This window comes from Ptychodera flava, chromosome 21 (genome assembly GCF_041260155.1).
Source record: "Ptychodera flava strain L36383 chromosome 21, AS_Pfla_20210202, whole genome shotgun sequence".
Lineage (NCBI taxonomy): Eukaryota > Metazoa > Hemichordata > Enteropneusta > Ptychoderidae > Ptychodera > Ptychodera flava.
The window spans coordinates 12,902,030-12,920,948 of NC_091948.1; the positions used below are offsets into that span (position 1 = coordinate 12,902,030).

The following is an 18,919-nucleotide window of genomic DNA, read 5'->3' on the forward strand; positions in this document are numbered from 1 at the left end:
CATGTGATCAGTGGAATGTATATTGAGGTAATCCTCATTTTCTTCGAGGGTCCCCTTTCTACACAACATATATTTTATTGTACACGTGAGATAGCATTCCATTCATTTCTTTACCAGATTTAATTAGTAACGTAAGTTTTAGAGGAATGTAGGTACTGTATTGCGAAAAACTCGTTGAATATGTGTTCAAAGACGACTGAGTAAAAGAGATGCCCCCATTTTGATAATAGTTTATGCAGGTAGCAGCCATGTTGCCGAAGCCTTGAAAGTGCATCGTTGAACGCAGAGCTACAGAGGTACTGAGCGTGTAGTAGAAACCGATAGCGGAAGAAGCTAGGCTGCCCGTTTGTTTTCACGTTCTTACGTGGATGACTGGACTTCATGCCAAGAGAGAGGCGTCTTCCCAAAAGATTTAGATGTGAGTATAATAAGTAAACGATCAAAATCTTCAGACATACGGCGGATTGTGTATACTTCGTACGGCACAATACGTATGGCCCTCTCGATCTCGATTTGTCACGTTACACCTCAGTGACATAGATTCTTGGTATAAAATGGGCATTGACTTTCGATAAACGCACCATGCCTGTGCCGTGCATTTCACAAGAAATACCCTAATGTGTGCATATACCTCAAATCCAGTCATGCCAAATGAAAGTAACTTCCCCAGGCCATGGACCATACGGTATATACATCAGGCCAAACGTTTGTGTTGTGTTTTCTTACTCAAAACCGACTTTCCTAAAAGACTTGCACAGTTACAGCTGCGATACACCATCTGTAGATTCTTATGTGCACTAACCATGGCTGTCAGGAAATATCGTGGGCTGTTGCCACAAGCTCAATTTGGTGCTCACAGAACAATACATGATATACCTACACGTATCAGTATCACTACGTGTGATCAAGGGTCGATATCGATCGCTAATGTATACGTAACATTCCTGCTACAGTAGCTACACAAACAACTTCTCACCAATTTGTCCAGTTGAGGTACTTACCGGTGATCTCTACTGGTTACTACAAAATTTGATATTCAAATGTTGTGTGTGAAATTGGCTGTAAAGACATTGTATAGTGTAGAGTTCCAGTACAATCACAAACCACAGGGAGGTGGAGGAACTCTGCACAAACCCATTGAAAACATACAGCACATAAATTACACTTCATCATAGGTTACTTTTCCATACCAGTAAACCACGATTTACTTAAAACACTTTTTTATTATTCGTAAACAAGTTTCCCCTCCAACACTTAATGAATTTATGAATCAATATACTTGTGTTAGCATTGTATACAACCAGCAATCTTTCTTCATAAGGGAGCACATACGTACAATACATGAAAGAGGAACATGCACGCAATAAGTTTGTGGCCTGTCAAATTTGCTTAGTAGGAACACTGATTCGAAAAAGACAATAGTGTTGGCATGCTACACTCTAACTTCCCCCTTACAGCCCTCGAAACCTTGCAGCAAATACTAGAAACACCATTTCAGCATTTGCTGTCAAACTGTATCTTTTGACCACACAGCTTCAGATGATAGTGATCAAGAAGGTAGCGGTAGCGTAGAAAAGAAGACTGTATCTGGCTCTCAGCCAGCGAGTCCAAGCAAGAAGAAGAAGAAGGCCAACAACAAGCAGGTGAGATGAAACTGAAAGTATTCAGCAAAAAGAGGGAGAGTACAGTGTAGGTACTGATGTAAATTCACTGTTTGCGCTTAACACTTTCAGCATTTACCCCTGCTTACCCATGACATGCCAAGACTTACCCCCAAACAGTGTTCAAGGAAGAGTTTATGAGTGGCCAAATAGGTAACGCAGCACAATGATAATGTTAGAAATTTGATACTGTGACTGTCGACCAAAACATGACACCCTTCTATGAAAGAGCATTTGAGAGGCAGTGAAAGGGTATATTTTTCATTTATTTTGTTGATTTTGCCAAAACAGATGCATAAACACAGTTGCACTTTATCAAAAGGGGACCAAATCACTAAAATTATGATTAAAATGTGCATATTTTGCCGTAGGTTCAAGGCAAAAGTCCATCTGAACTTGTCGCTCCTTCGAAGATCAAGTCTGAATCCCACGCTACCAAGAAGAGCGTGAAGGAAGGCCACATCAAGCCTATGCCTTCCAGTTCCCAAACAATAATGAACCCAAGGGCCACGGTCAATAGCTACCCACCTAGTAACTATGGCAACATCAACAACTACAACCAGCAACAGTCACACCCATCGCCCATGACAAACGTCAACCACACTGGTTTTCATGGCAACGTACCACTGCAACCAGTTATCCTTAATCCCAATGATCCGGCGGCGCCGGCGATATATCCATGCGGACTTTGCCACCGGGAGGTTCACGACAACGACGATGCGATACTTTGTGAAAGTAGCTGCAATTTTTGGTTCCACAGAGTGTGCACGGGTATGACAGAGGCAGCGTACACACTGCTCACCGCCGAACAGTCAGCAGAGTGGGTCTGCGATAAATGCATTGCCAAAAAGAAGACGCCGATGGTCAGGATAAAAAAACTGAACATTCCTGAAATCCGTACATAGCATTGAATTACTTTGCTTTTTAATTTTGTACTTCCTCTTTCACAACATGCTCCTGCTGGCCGAATATCTTCGGGTCATAGGTCATGATTCATATCTCGGCAAAATCATTTCACTCATGTATTGCTACTGGCAAGTCTTAGTTTCTCCTTCATTATTTTTTACCATTTTATGCTAGATGCACAAAAAAAATAATCTGCACTGAAAATAAGGTGAGTAGTTAGTGTTGTTTTAATAAGTACATGTGGGAAAAGTCTGGCACCGGAAACTGTAAAGATGTATTTACATGATGCCAACTTTTCTTCAAAATAATATTTTAATAAGAGAAGGACATTGTTGTCCTTTTAGTTATGAATAATTTTAGAAACCAGTTTTGCATACTGGTCAATGAACTAAACCCCTTCAACTGATTTCCCTGTTGAAGGGTCTTACGTGACCTCTGACCTCGAGGCCTCAAAGCTGATGGCAACACAGTTATGAACACTTTTTCACTACCTCGGTGCCGATACAGCAGTGTAGTTTGGTAAAGTCTGCAATTGAGGTAACTCAGTAGCCCTTTTTCCAGAAACTTTTGTTGCGTAAAATTTAACACTGATGTGGAATGCACGAGCATTTCGTGGATTGTAACAATCATAACGATTCATTTGAAGAGCCTTGGGTTGGTCACCTGGTGTTCACAGGTGACCTCTGTACTGGAAAGAGTATGCTCACGGTTTTTATAGATGCTAATTTTAGTTCAAAGTTGAATCTGCTTGCAAAAAGGTAAACATTTGGTTCCCATTTGAAAAAAAATCTAAAAAATCTAAGTAAATCAATAAAACTATAAAAGAGAAGTGAATGAAATAATTATCGCTGTCAGGAAATACAGACAATCCTTTCTGCTAAGCTCACTTTTGACTTGTTTTGGCAAAAACATGTTTGCTATGAGATTATGCACTTGAAATCGTACCACCACAGTATTCTGTGAAGTAATTGGATGTTAGCAGTTATGGGGTGTGAATGGTACATAAAAATGTCATGATGGTTTCAAACAGTAATAGATCATACTAGAGATAAAATATGATAGGTCATTTTTCTCTGTAAACTAGATTTCATGATGTCAGGAAAGCTGCGAACATGTAAGGTCAAAGGTCGAGAGCAAGCATTTAGTTGGTGTAGTTTATCATTTTGGATGTGGTAATATAAGGGTGAGTACACAGTGCACTACCAAAATCAAGACATACAGTTTATGTAGTGTGATGCTGTGCTAGGTTTGTCAAATTAAAAAGATGTGTACTGGTGCAGTCTTAGTATTTTCCCCTCTTATATGGTCTGACCACCCTTTACTGTTGGTGCTTAGTAAAGTCCTATTGATATCAGTGAATGGGAAGGATCCATACAAACAGAAACAGAGAAATGACAGGGTGAAGAGATTTTGTCTTTCACAAAGACCAGCAGCTGTTTGTGGAATGACTCTCGAATTGCAAAAATATATGTGCCAAATATTCTCAAAATCTGCCTTCTTCAATGATCCCAAAGGAGGGGTATTTTATCTTGCCATCTTATTTTTAAAACAGCTAGAATAGTAGTTATTTTTTTGTGTACTTTATTTTAAATCAAAAAGTGAAACATAACTCTGTGTTTACAAATGAACATGAGGTTTGTTAACTAGTGAGGTGCTTAAGGTTTCCTTAAACTGTATTTCCCATGGAAGTGTTATTGCTTTTGATAATGCTGACGATGGAAAGATTGGCCAATATTTCTGAAGATTGATGTTATTTTTGATACAAATGAGATGAAACATGTTTGTACATATTTGCTTTTTTCAAACGATGTAGTGAAAGTTAAAACAGAGTTTGGGGGGATTCAAAAAATGAATGATAAAATAATTGTAGGCTTGTTTCCTTATCCTAAGTCTCTCACAAAGATGATGTGGTGTTGCAGATTTTGTCATACTTTGTCTTTTATTTGTGAGTTTAGTGGTGAGATACATGCCGTGAAGAAATAATAGTGGATGTTGGATAGACTGAAAGATCCATCACTTGAGGACGCTCTCTGCACCCCCCCAGAGCGTAGAAAACGTCCTCAAGCAACGGATCTTTCAGACAATGTTGGAGTACAGCAATAAATCTGCCAGGCAGCTCGCAAAATAATGACGATACGTTCACTATTCAAAATTGAATAGTTTGTAGATGTAACCAAGCGGATGTTGCAGGACTCGATGTTGACATATTCTGGTGTACATAGCACACTGTCAGGATTTTTTTGTAACACACCTTATCCAGAATCTGTGTCATGATTGGCCAATTAACAGTCACATGGTATGCATCATATTGATGCTGATATATGCAAAGATCCAGTTACCGATTAACAGTTTCCAAAACATTTAACTGGTTAACAGATTCTGAGATTGTACAATTGTAGACTGATTAAGTTCTAGAGCAATGTTAACTCTATTGTAATGTCTATTTTATTATGATGTCTATTGTGACAGCGGAGTAATTTCTTGATATTTCACAGAGAAAATAGGATGGTGAGTGTTACAAAATGCATATTAACTGGCTATATTTGGATAACAGCATATGTTTGTTTTCCCTCAGCCTGAGCGTCGCCTAAAAAAGTCACTTTCCCTCAGCATATGGCCTTATGAAATAGACTGTTTCTGGGCCACTTTCAGGCCCTTGGGCAAAAAAACCAAATGCAGTTACGCTGAGTCAATATGTGTGTAACATTTAATTTTTCCAAGTAAGTGTGAAAAAAGGGCTGATACTGCATGTCTGAACACAAAAACATTTTTAAACAAACTCTCTTCTGTTTTTGTTGTAATGTTGTCAACCAGAAGTCTGATATGGTGGATGGGATCAAACGTATGACACAGAAATTGGTTTGATTTGATGGCCAGCAAACATTTCGTATGACAACATGCATCTTCAGCTTCTGATCTTGTACACATTGGTGTATGACTTGTCTTGCATATAAAGACTGAAAATATTTTATGTTTTTGTCTTAGAGTTAGCAAATACAAAGATTTTTATTCTTATTTTCCTTTTTCATGTGTGGGTGTGATTTGCCAGCACCTGTTGGCATATGTTGCACAGTTTTGGATTTGCCGAAGAAAACTTATAAGCAGTGACCACAATTTAGGATATTTATATGAAAGAATTGGTTTTGGTTTAATACCAATGGGCAATCGGCATGGACTGATGCAGAGTGTTTAGATAATCCTTGATAGGTTTACTTCTCAAGCTATTTCTCAATGTTATTTCTCAAACGTACTCTGAAGAGTACCACAAATGCTATGCAGGATATACCTGTGGATAGGCATCAAATTTCTAGCATGTAGTATAGCGCCCTCACATTGCCGGATTAAGAAATATCTATGTACACTTGCCAGCATACTACCCTACTTCTGTTGCCCATTCCTGTTATTGTTTTATGCTGCGAGTACACAATACACAAGAAGATATTAGTGAAATAATTTCATTTATGTTCTTTTTTTCATGTCTTTCACTTTGAAAAGATAACGATTTTAGTCATTAGACAAAATTCAAACTGTAATTTGTGAGTCTTACCTGTATTGTAGTACCATCCATGGCTTTCCAGCAAACTTTAGAACTGATCAAATTGATTTGGAATTCTGGCTGAGGCATCAGTTCTTTGAGGCTGATTAGGTTATTGTCTTTTATGAGCTGTGTTTTTCTACGAGTACATTCCAACCTGTTATCAAGAGAATCCCGCATATTTAACCAACTTGAAATGAATATGATTTGATGAAGAAAGAAGAAGAAAAACTGTTTCCTTTCACAATTTGCATACTTTTTACTCGTCAATTTGTTAGTTTGATTTCATGTTTATATTTGAATTTGATGATTGCAAAGTGTTAGGTTTTGCAAAGTAACCTGGCAAACATATCCAGAGGAGTGGAGTTAATTTGTCATTGGTCTTGTGACAGATTTCAACTTTAACTCTGTCTTTTTCTGCTTGACAATCAAGACACAAGAAGGGTTTGTTTGGGTCCAGTAGTTCATGCCATTGCTTAAAACCAGTGTAGTGCTCTACAGCTTGTCTTGGAAAACCCAGAAAAGCTGAAAATTTGGAAAAAACAACACTGGTCCAGGAATTTCTGAATTTGTTCAGGAAATATCACAGGCACACTCGTCAATCGCGTTGTTGAAATACAGGTATTCCTATCTTTGTGTGAAATAGATCTATCTGCTTTTTCATGAGATTGGAACAGTGTGAAATTCAATTACTTGAGCACTTTGGCAGGAAGGCTCTCACACTGGCTGTGAAATACCCGACTAGAGTTTCCTTTCCTCTGAGCTTTTATAATTTTCCTGTACTGTCTGAATAATGTTTTTCTGTTATCTAGGACAAAATCTACTGATATTGTTAGCCAAAAACCCTTTTAAAAATATTCAATATTATTAAGCAGGTTTCTGGTTTTAATCTGGGAGTCAATTTAGACAGATTGTCTGCTTTTGCTGTTTCCTTTTAATTCAATGTGAGAAGAACAATGGGATGTGAATATTTTTTTGTTCATTCACAGAAATTTTATTTGGCTGCATATGGAAATGTGGTTATATTCTCCAGTTTAAAAGCTCATCTAAAATTGTACCATACTCTTGTGTTTCAATTATTTCTAGTGTCTTCTAAAGAAGGGAGTATGATTTAGATCAGTGAGAGTACATTTTTATTCACCTGCCTTGAATGTTATATTTCATTCTGTGAATGTCGTAGAGTCAGATGTATAGGCAACATAATCAGAGTGTAATTGACATCATAATGTTTGAGACATGAAGTTTTTTTTAAAGACTCTTTTGATTGTATATTTTGACACAATGGCCCACCAGTCTCATGATGTAACAAATTTTGGCGCATTTTAATCATACCTCTTGCATTTTGTATTTAAGATCTTGGTTTTTTTTGTGTTATTTTTTTCTTTTTAGATAATTTATTACATTTTTTTTAAAGAAATGTAACTCCTGGTATGTGTATAGTTGGGTCATAAGGTTTTTATTGTATCAAATAAAAAACATTAAAATCTACATTTGTACTGGTAAGTCTGGCAACGTCTTTGTTCTTTTTGTCCTCAAAATTCACTGCCTTGAGTGTTCCTCTTTTCATTTGTAGTGGTATGCAAGGGTAATTTGTGGATTATCGTAACTTTTCTCATCAATTTCTCAAACCAAAGTCACAACAAGTTACTCTCATGTTAGATCAATGGAAGCGCACATTCTAGAAAATGTAAACAAAGATTGAGTCGTCCGCCACCAAAATGTGCAGTAATAACGCAGGGATTTCTTGATTTTTCAATTGTGCCATACAAGACATGTTGACTGGCCACTTTATGGTAGCAGTTAAATATTTGTTTCCCTTCAGGCCTGCGAGTCGGCCCAAAACAGTCTGTATCAGCCTTAGAAAGAGTTTGGGGGTGACATCCTTGGTCAGTCAATATGTGTACCGTCAACATTTACAGGAATAAGGCCAAAAAAAAATAAGATCAATTCTGGTCGCCGCCCGCGTCATTTCAGAACCTGCACATTCTTTGTTTTGGAGGGTTACTCATCAGTACAGCTATCCTTGATATCCCTGTTTGCATGTCCACAAATGCTAAAAAGTAAATGCAAGTATTATGCAGCCAGTGATAAAAAATAACTGTTGCATCAAATAGTGCCAAATCAGCATGTTAAGAATAAAAAAAAAGAAAGGAAAAAAGAAAAAGAAAACCGCATCGCCGCATCACTTTTGCAGAATGTCAAGGACCAGAAACAATTTTTTTGGGCCTAAGTGAGGTAAATATAATTTATGGCACCAATATATGTCTCAGACATCTGAAGACACAGCCACCGCACAAATATAATTTAAATCACGTATGTCTTCCATCTCATCTCTCTTCTATCCTTGGTTGTACTGTAATTTTGATGAATAATTCATGATAGCTCTAGCTATTGTTTCAGAAGATATTACAATCATGACTTCATAAAAAGACATTAAGAATGCACTCTCACAATGCTTGTATATTCCATAGGTGTCTTTATTATGGAAAAACTGCAAAATAAAGTGTAGACATGTGAGACCACTCAAAAAGAAAAGGCAAACATGAAACATCTTTTAAAACTCAAAAAGGTACACAGAAACAACAACTTGGTAAATGTCCTTCCTTGTATCAGTGAAACTGGATAACAAAGCATATGGAAACATCAAATTTTAATGAAACACACAGCATGCATAGACTTCTAATGTTAAAGTGAACTGTAGTATGCAGTGTGCAAATATAACATCAACTATTATTGATGAATTCGTATTTTGTGTTCTGACAGAATATTAAAAATCAGGGTTTTCCATGAAGTCAACAGCACAGTATCGACAGTTTCTGCTAAGACTGTGCCCAAATAAAATATCTATGGCCAATGATTTATAAGTCTAAAATATGACAGCATTGTGTTTACAAATTACTAGACAGTATACCTTTACAGTATATGTAATTCATTACTATGTCAAAAATACTGGCTTCAGAAGTTGATATGGCTGGTTGAGGGCGCACTCACCTCGTCCTTATCTCTAACATGATGCAGTGTTCTAAAGTTTACAGCTTTGCATTTTACTTGTTAACCCCCATATACATAATTGAGCTCTATGCATATATTTGATATGATTTAATTTTTACATATACACATGTTTAAGTAAGGTTGATCCTTCCCTACAAACAGATAGTTTTCTTGGACGGAATAGAGCGACAATTGTGAATTCGTAAGTTCTCTAAGTATCTACTCGCGCAATGACACACACCTGGCACAGTTGCTCAAACAATGCTTGCTCACAATCAAGTTCTCTCACATGACAGCACATAGAGCATTTGAAAGCTTATATCTCAGATCTACATGTACAGAAATAATGAAAGAAAACAATCAAAGCAACATCAATGAACTTGAATCAAGTCAAAATACCTTGTTTGAACAATAATACTGGTACATATTGACATTTTTGTGACAATAAAAAAATTGGTGTTTCAATTTTTTATAATATCCACTATCGACTAATAGCTTTGTCATTATGAGTCAAGTATGGGTCACTGTAATAAAACCAAACAATTGGCATATTTCAGGAGTAAGATGTTGAAGGATGATGGAATCATTTCTGCTCTGCTATAATGACAGCCATGGCAAGGTGTGAATTTGCTGAAGAAACTTCATAGACACACATCTATTTTGAGACTATTTTGATATGCTGTGGGCCACGCAAAGGTAGCTAACGCTCTGTCCTATGCTTGATGTCATTCACGAAGTTCATTTTGAAGGCTCTTCACAAAGGCGTCAGAGTAAAGAGAGCATATCAATGTTGTTGAATTAACATTCTTGCTGGAGTTGAAAAGAGTCTCTCTACCGTATAAAGTGTTACATGAACACATTTGTTATGACAATTTCTTTAAAATTGCAAACAACGACGATAGGTATTTGAAATGCTGCATGATGTAAATTTCACTTACTAGATACTCACTAAGTCATTGGACTGGTTGCATGATAAAATTGTACAGAACAGACTTTTTGGAATGAAGCAAGGCTGATAGTTTCCTCTTCACGTTTACAATCACTAAAACAGCCAGTTGTAAAAATATGCTTGACATTATCTTTTACGGGAGCAACTTCACAAAGACTGAACATTACCACACATCAAAATTTTACTGAAATATGCATGAGGGTTTTCATCTTCAAAATCGGCAAGAAATCAGAAAAAAGTGTATGTTTGCCTTCTGCACCAAGGAGGAGGGATCACTAACACCATAATTATGAATTAGCATATTCGAATTTGTGGTAATCAACGAAGCTGTTCATCAGTGCATAAGGATGGTGGGTAGTGAGTAACAAACAATGAAGTTCTTTATCTCTAACCTGCATTGTTAAAAAAAATGCATCTTTAACAAACTCTCTTTGTGCATAACAGAAAGTATACACTCTGCATACACAAAACAAGTTCATTACTTTCATGATAAGATAGATACATTTAAACATATTATGGAAGACTAGGTCCTGACAATTAGGAAAAAATATCAGGCTAGTTTTCTTTCACAGGATAAATATGCAGTATGAGCCAAAATGGGATACACAAGTCACTTTAGATTATTCTCTGAAGTAACACACAGTCATTTCGATACAATAAATTTAACATAAAACTTACTTCAAATAAAAGAAACATACAAGATGTTGTATTGTCAAGGTAATAGAGTTTCCATATCAAAGGAAGCATAGGTACCTTAGTATACACTATACAGAAGCTCAAAAGGCCTTCTATTCAATATTATTAAGTTAGACAGATTTTGCGTTGTGTCTACAGCAAAAATTGGTTGGTTTTCTGGTACTCAAAAACACCTTCTGAGAGCATGACTGGTTTTTGACAGAACAAAATTTGTGTTATTCAATTCTATCAATGGACGGATTAGAGAAAACAGATAGACAAAAGTGTGAAATTCTCTCTTGACTTGCTTTTTCACAGCCTTTTCTTTACAGTGCATTTTTTTCTTCCTCTCATTCTCTGAAATATAACTTCTGTACGCTGGATCACAGGGTACACTTAAAATGACTACACATCTTGCAAAGCCTATTCAAAGACTCTTTATACAACTCTATGGTGCACAGAAGAAAAACGAATTACTATCCATGGTAACTTCCACGGACTATCACCATCATTGTTCATGATCAGAAAATACTGTGAGCATGAACTGTCACGATATCCACGATAAATCACGAAGTTGACAGTTCACATGGACAAAAAAATTTACATGGCGTCACCACTGACTCCACATTTTTAAAGCCATAGCATCAACAATTTTAAAAATCTTATACAAAGCACACAAAACCTCAGTTTCTCCCAAAAAGTCCATAAAAATATACAAAATATTCTGCAAAGGGCCCTTTCTTTTCTCTTTACACATTATAGTCAAGACAGCTGCTTGAAACAAAATAGGATATTTACATCAGTAGGGTAAAATTTCTGTACAATTTAAAATTCCATTACGTTACCTTATGTACTTAGGTATAAAGGTTTAAGTTCTACTTTGATAAGATCAAGAACTCAACCAGTCCAGAGTCCACATTTGAAAAATATTTTACACACTTTAATACACACAAGAAAAAAGTGTCATACGTTAATAATATTTTTGTTCATCTCCACTTCAATCTGTAAATAGAATTTCAATTACAAATAACCATAGCTAAGTCTTAACAGGGCTAACGCAATTTGCTCTACTGGCAACTGGTATGCTCATTTTGTTTCCGAATAGTTCCCGCTTTGGAATGTTTCTGAGTTGAGACTGCTAACTTGTGACCAGCGGTCATTGTTCCAAGCAGCTTTTTTTCCTTTTCTGGTTTTTTTGTTTCTTCTTATTTCATTTCTTCAATTTGTTTTTCCTTATCGGGTGTCGGGTATCTGTACGCCACGCTTGCGATGGTTCTTGCGCATCCGCTGCACACTCAACAAGTCATCAGCTGAGAACAACTGCGTGGTTTTCCCGGAGCTCCAGTTGCTGTTTCAGTGGAGAGGGGTGGTGAGAAAGAGAAAAGGAAAAAAAAAAGGGAAAAAAAAGAGTGGAGGATGTTAAAGTTACGAGAGAAAATCGTTTAAAATACTCTCTCTTGTAACTTCAATATCTACTACCACACACAGGGAAATGACACAGTGTTAGCAATTACACGAAGTGAAAAAGAGGACAGATTGTATAGATGGATGGATGGGGATGGGTGGGTGTAGACACATGGAGGGACCAAGGCACTTACATTTAAATGTATCATTAGTTGAATTGTGAAATGGCTGACATTTAAATGAAATGAAGACAGCTTGGTGTGGTTTGTATGACTCAGCAGATACATGTTACAAGTTTACCTGTAACAGATCTGCTGAATCAAACAAAACACAACAAACTGTTGCAACAGAGAGGATCATGCTCATTGACCTTATGCACACAGTTCTTCACCTAAATTTTGGTATATTCAGTGGTTATAGGAAGTCGACACTTAATAAAATTATCAAAGCGGGGAATAATAGGCTGTAATTTAGTCTTTTCTGGAAGAAATGGTAAAGTTCAAAAGTCAAGTCTAAGGTCAGATGATCTGATGACTGGTGACCTCTTTGAGTACAGTGATCTGGAAATTATATGAGCCTAATAATACATGTTTCAATTTGGCACAGCTTCAGTATACAGACTCAAGAACAACTCTGGGCTGAGCTGACAAATGGGCAAAAATCACTAACATGAAGAGCAAGATGTTGATGAACATCTTTGTCAGAGATGTTAGACTGATTATTTATCTACTATGACCACTTACTAATGTATTTTGATTCCCTAACTGTTTTCATTTTCCATTTCTGAATCTTTCTATTCAATTTTTATGGCATGATTAATTATTTTTATACAGCAAAACACTATCCTGTCCTGTTGCATAGAGTCAATTTTGCAGTGATCCATGATAAGTATACAGTGACAACTACACAACATAGGGGATTGCAATGAAATGATATGACAGACACAGCAAGGGGACAAGACAACAAACAGTGTGTGTGGCTAATATGGACTGCACAGCAAGGCCTTCCACCGAATCAATTCCACATTACAGCATATCATGCACCACTTTGACTTTACAGAACAGATACCCACCAATACACATATTTCCCATAAAACGCTCCACAAAGCATTTATCTTGTTTGGGCAAACGACCACTGCAATTTTGACACCACATATGTAACCAAAATACAATGTTACAATGTATGTTGTAAGCATGAGGAGACCTCTGGAAACCTCTTTATCAGAATTTCTGTCAAAACTCTGAAACTTTTTACTGTTTTGTCCAAATGATCAGTTGCAGGACATAATTTTGCAATCTTTTAGTAATTTCCCCGAGGCACGAAATTTAATCGGGGAAAGACATTGCTGTGCAGAATTCTATTCTTTCAGAAGTAACATGGCAGAGGAAGCACTTGCCTGTAACCTGTTCACCCCATTTCTCTGTAAGCAGACCCATACTGACCATTGAAATCAATGGATTTGGGACAAACCATTGTGGTAGTAAACAGGTTAAGGGCAACATCTGTGTTTTGATTCAGGTAATATAGCACCTGATTTGGAATACTCGTACATGTACTGTACTGTCTGGCATGCTTTACACATACACACGTTATTTTCAGTGTTAATATGTAAAACTGTCACCAAAATTAGTTGGGTTACTGCCGTAGGATTACCAGATCAGAGTCAGACAAGAACTTTAGCAAATGCTCACCTTTAATCTGAGGTTATTAGAGGCTCCTCTTATTCTTTGAGACTTAGTGGACCTGAAATACGATTTCGTAAGTTAGATGTCTGCAGATGGATGGATGCATGAATAACAGCAAAGACGCATGGCATGCTGGTCTGTTTGCATATATGTACATATACTCTTACAGTGCACACTCAGCCATCAAGGTAATGGTACACAGTACTCCGCATAGGATATTGATTTGAATATGTGAATGTCCAAAGCTATTGGTTGTATCAGTGTTTTCATTAAGCGTGGTACCAAGGTAAATTTTACCAGGGTTCCCCAGTCATCTTGCCTGGGTTCCCCCTGGTATTGTACAGATGTATTAGAAAACATCAGGAATGGTAATGGGTTCCCAAACCATTTATCTTCCTAAAAGCTTGGCAAAATCATTATGTATACATTCTTCTTGTCATCAATGGTACCTCTTACCAGCAACATGACAGAGATCTAAATGTCAGACAAGAACAGGAAGATTTGTTTTGGCGAATCGACCAAGAGCAACTTGTAGGAACGGTTTCTTCATACAATTACAGCAGCTTTGTTCATTACACTTTAGAGCACTGTTTACTATGAGATAGATAATGGTGATATGATGACTGAGTTGACACTGCAGTGAAGACATTGCAAGCAACGAGAGTTGCAGATTTTTTATGAGTGCAAAAAATGAAGCAATACAGATGTTGATGCAAAATTTGGCATTGATATGCAAAAAAGGTAACAGACTAGATAAAAGTTTTCTCTCATACGTAACACGAGATAAGCAGAGATGGTAACGTACTCTCTGTTTTTAATGTGACCACTGATGTATACCAACGTAATTAAAATCAGGTGTAGAGATAGTATCATTCCTTCTTTGTTTTTCTTTTACTTCTTGAATAGAGACGTATGCCATCTCTTCAACTGATTTTAATCAGATTGTGTGATGTTCCACACCTACACACAAAATACACAATCTGCGTACAACTTGCATGCACTAAATCACAAATTCACTCTGATACATCAGGCAAGGTGTAAAGTAAAATTAACAATTTGTAACGTGTCTTAGCTTTGACATTTTGCTTGGTGATGTACGGAGTACTACCTAAAACAATGTTTTGTGACAAAGGAAACAGGGTATCTATGTTCATGCAGGGAAGTTCTGAGGTAAGGGGGGTGGAATTAACACTCACGCACAGATCCATCATAATTTTACTTCATGTTCTATGTGCAAAATATTTATCAACGAAGAAAAAATACTGCAGGAATTGTATAAGACTGGGGAAAAAATTGTTATTTACGAATTGCAGTGCATGAGTGTCTAACAATTGCATGCGTGAGGGCTCTGTATTTTGGCAATGTGTCTAGAAGGCACAGAAGAAAGTGAGAGAGTGTTATGTTGGGTTTGGAGTGAGGGGTAACTGTATGATTCCGTGGTACCTCTAATTATTCCATAACCAAATCTGTCTGATGGTGCTGATACTATCATAACTCTGAAATTTGAATACCGCAATAGGGCAAAAAAAAACACAAAAGATTTGACGGTGATGTTAGTATGTTAATGCATCTGCTATAAAAAGTACACAATACAAGTACACAACTTCTACTTTGTGTCAAAGATAAATGAAGCAGACATGGCAGTCTCAGATTTGAACTTTGACATTAGCTTGAGGGTAGAGTTCAAATGTCATGATCACAAAATCAACAGATATCAGACAATTGCCCTTTTGTATACACTCTACCCATATAAAAATTAAGTAATTGTCACCTAAATTTACCTGTCTTAATGACTTTGAAAAGAAAAGCATAATATTAGTCAAACTGGCTCAATTGATCAATGAATATTTGGAAGTGATGGGAGCTTTGACAAGATTACTCTGGGTTATACATTAGAACTCATTTCATTTTAGTTTACAGAAACAGATCAAGTGCGGAGAAACACTACTGGACATCTACTCTTACCTAAGTTTTAGGAATTTTCTCGTATGTTTACCATTTTATTAAAAGAATATGACTTTTGAGAAGATAATGTTTTAGCTGTCACAAACAGATAAATGTACACGCACACATATCTGTGTCAGACTTCCTCACCTCAAACTTTCTACTGCTGATGATGTGCCATCTTTACCACTACCCTGCCTCACGTTCATGTTTGGGGAAACTAGTTCAGGTCTCTGAACCACAGGTGCAGGGCCCGACACTACCGAAAGGTTCAATGTGCTGCCGGGTGCTGGGTTGGACGTCATCTTGAGAATGTTTGGGAATGTATACACATCGCTGGTGATGTAGCCATTGGGTGTAGTGCTGGATATGTTACTTGGAGCGTTAGAGTTGCTGTTTGAATTTACAAACCGCTGGTTCAACTTAGATTGTTGTGACCCTTGAGGGAGAAAAAAAATAATAATGTGATTGATTATATTTTGACTTCTGACTGACACACAACAGCACGCACAACAGTGTCTAGTTGAAAAAGACAAGACAAGTGTTAAGGTAGTTTGCGCCTTGAAAATGAAAGACCTAAACTTTTGTTCAAACTTTGGTACTACAATTTACCCAATGTTTATCAATATTTGATGTTCAAAATGGGTGCTCATTTTGAAGGTTATAGAACATTCAAAATGAGCCCAGACAAGTGTTAGGCCACAGGAGTATTGTAAAAGTTTGATTATGTGAATATCTGTCCCCGAGGCACGTCTACCTTAAGGGACTCTGATGGCATTACCATTGAACCAAAAACTAGAGCCACTTCATGCCTGATGCACCCATGACACTTCAATTTTCTTGCAACATAATGAATACAAGTTTGGCATGTATGAAAATTAATATCCTTGGATGAGGAATGGAATGCATAGTAGAACTTATGTTTTGAATAAAAGTTGAAATCTTTCTATGATCGCCTTTAGCGCATTCACAATTCTGTGCTCTATCCCTGTCCATATTCAGCTAATGTAAACTGAAAGGGGAGTTTGCTTGAACTTCCTTTGTTAGTATTAGACAATGAGTCAAAAGTACACTCCGGTGGTGTGCTCTGTCCCTGGGATTAAGAATTACCTCTTTAACAAGTGTCCCTGACATGTACAAGTTATGTCATAAGCCTTGTTCAAAATCAATCTACTTGTCCATAATCGATTTACTATACTGGGACACCTTGGTAGTTGAGACCAAACAAGTTTGTAAAGCATTCATCATTACAACAGCTGAACAAAGCAAATACAATCCTCTTGCAAGTTATAGTCCACCCCCTTCAATCATATTTCAGTCTGCTTGAAAGACATTTTCCTATTTATTTATTTATCTATGTATTTCTGACAAAAGTCAAGGGTCATGGGCAGATTGTCATCCATTTAAACTACTATTTGTGAAGTCCAAGAGAAAGTCACCATGGAAATTATTTGGCATTCCCGCACATTTCCTAGCTGTCTTGCAGAGTTGTTGACACACTGTGGGACTCACCAGAATTCTGCCGTTGACCAGCATTTGCACTGAGAATCCTCCTCGGTTGTTGAGTGGTGACCTGCTGTTGGGTGGCACAGTCGTTGCATCTCCAGTCACTTGCAGCACTGGAAGGTTGACTTGTAATGTAAGAGTTGGTCCTGGAACCCAAGCCAGAACTCCTGGAATCCATGTCAACCAGATTGGCCATGTGCCTCCACTCGCTCTCTGGCATAACACTACTGATCATTTTACTGTCTCTAATTGATGTGAACCCCTTCCTGGGGACGAACCGATGCCGCTGTGCAAGGGTTGATGGCACGGGGTTCTGGGACGGCATTACCTGGCCGAGCACGCGACTGTTCCTACCAAGAGTGTTCTGCCACTGGTTGCTGAGGGAGGAGACCGTCGTCCCGTGGCTGCTATACGTCATGTGTGCTTTGGTGTTAGTTGATGTGTTGCCCTGCAAGAGAAGCCGTTGTCAAGTTCACATGCACAGCCAAGCCACACAATGCAGCAGTGAAAGGAAACATCAAACCGAGAGTAGTCCAGTGCAAACAGTGCACAAACCTGTGTCTCCGTGCATGGTTGACCATTGAAAACTGGTGATGTGGCATGCAACAGTCAAAACAAACACCTGAAAACAGCCCTTGAATCATGCCTGCATTTTGTCTCCAAATGACAGAATTCAGATAGACATTTGAGTGCATTTGGGGACAAATGGCAGAACAATTTACTAGCAAGGGGCTATTTCCTGGGTTCATACACCAGTGAACAAAGTAGGTATGGTCAGAATGTGCAGAAGAACACACGTCAGTCTTTTCATAAAATTTCACAATGCTTGTAATTTATGCACTGTGAAACAGGAAGAAAATATTAAAAATTTTGGGAAAAATTCACTTGAAGAAGTGAAGTTTTCCCAATGATGCACATTGGTAATGCACACTAGAAAGTATGCTCAATACACCAAACAAGACATATGACTGCAGATAGGAAATACATAGGATATTGTCTTTGTGCACTCAACATGGGAAGAAACATGTTAAAGATGATCTGATTTCTCATTTTGTGAAGAATCATATCAACTAAACAAAACAGTGAAAATGTTTGGCAATTCAACTGCAAACAATTTTTCTGCTTATAGATAAAAGCGTTTGCCATGGGAAATCACATCCTAGACATGAAATATGTCCCTGATATTTACAGGTTAGCTTTCTTACTTTGGCAAACAACTGATTTGTTTGTGACATGTTTATTTAACATATGTCACCCATATGATTTCAAATTAACTCGTGTAAACAAGAGGTTTTGTGACAACTTAAATGAATAATAGTCCATGCTGATATACAAAGCCTTGACAAATTTGGTTATGCTTCTGAACATGCTGTTTGATTTCCATAATCCCGGTAGATTTGTCTAGCTCTGAGATAATCCCAAGATTTTGAATTATGTGTTGTGCTCTACAGTTTTACAGGAATAGTTACCTACTGTAATTGTACTAGTTTTAGCACTATTTAATTTGTTGTGGTTTGATAAGTACACAGGTGGGAAAAAGGAGAGTGACATTATGGTGCTTCCCTTTCGCCAAAGACAACTTTCAACTGTATGAAGAACTTGTACTATTGTATTGCAGTCAGAAGTAACACTTATCATACTCATTTCGGTGTACAAGCTTTAT

General features: G+C 37.4%; 2 protein-coding genes across 19 annotated transcripts in view; one reads left to right on the forward strand and one right to left on the reverse strand.

The window, feature by feature from the left end:
- The first annotated feature begins 14 nt into the window (after positions 1-14).
- On the forward strand, positions 15-7,590 carry LOC139121461 (pygopus homolog 1-like). Its single transcript, XM_070686357.1, has 3 exons — positions 15-418; positions 1,534-1,643; positions 2,033-7,590. Exons 1-3 carry the CDS (start codon positions 382-384, stop codon positions 2,564-2,566), a joined length of 681 nt encoding a protein of 226 aa, XP_070542458.1. The 5' UTR covers positions 15-381; the 3' UTR covers positions 2,567-7,590.
- Positions 7,591-8,558: 968 nt separating this feature from the next.
- LOC139121456 (tubulin polyglutamylase ttll6-like) overlaps positions 8,559-18,919 on the reverse strand; it is a 33,680-nt gene continuing 23,319 nt past the window's right edge. For 7 of the 18 annotated variants that reach the window (XM_070686343.1, XM_070686342.1, XM_070686336.1 and 4 more), the window contains 3 exons: positions 17,263-17,704; positions 15,901-16,189; positions 8,559-12,065 (listed from right to left, as the gene is read on the reverse strand). In XM_070686343.1, the coding sequence (XP_070542444.1) occupies positions 11,951-12,065; positions 15,901-16,189; positions 17,263-17,704 (846 nt within the window). In that variant the 3' untranslated portion in view covers positions 8,559-11,950. Of the gene's footprint in view, positions 12,190-13,812; positions 13,865-15,249; positions 15,303-15,900; positions 16,190-17,262; positions 17,705-18,919 lie in introns of all 18 variants that reach the window. The other 11 variants (XM_070686345.1, XM_070686341.1, XM_070686337.1 and 8 more) reach the window with 4 other exon arrangements.

Coding starts and splice junctions, on each gene's coding strand:
- LOC139121461 (XM_070686357.1), top strand. CDS start 382: ATGCCAAGAGAGAGGCGTCTTCCCAAAAGATTTAGAT. Junction 419..1,533: donor TCTTCCCAAAAGATTTAGAT/GTGAGTATAATA, acceptor TTGACCACACAG/CTTCAGATGATAGTGATCAA. Junction 1,644..2,032: donor AGAAGGCCAACAACAAGCAG/GTGAGATGAAAC, acceptor ATTTTGCCGTAG/GTTCAAGGCAAAAGTCCATC.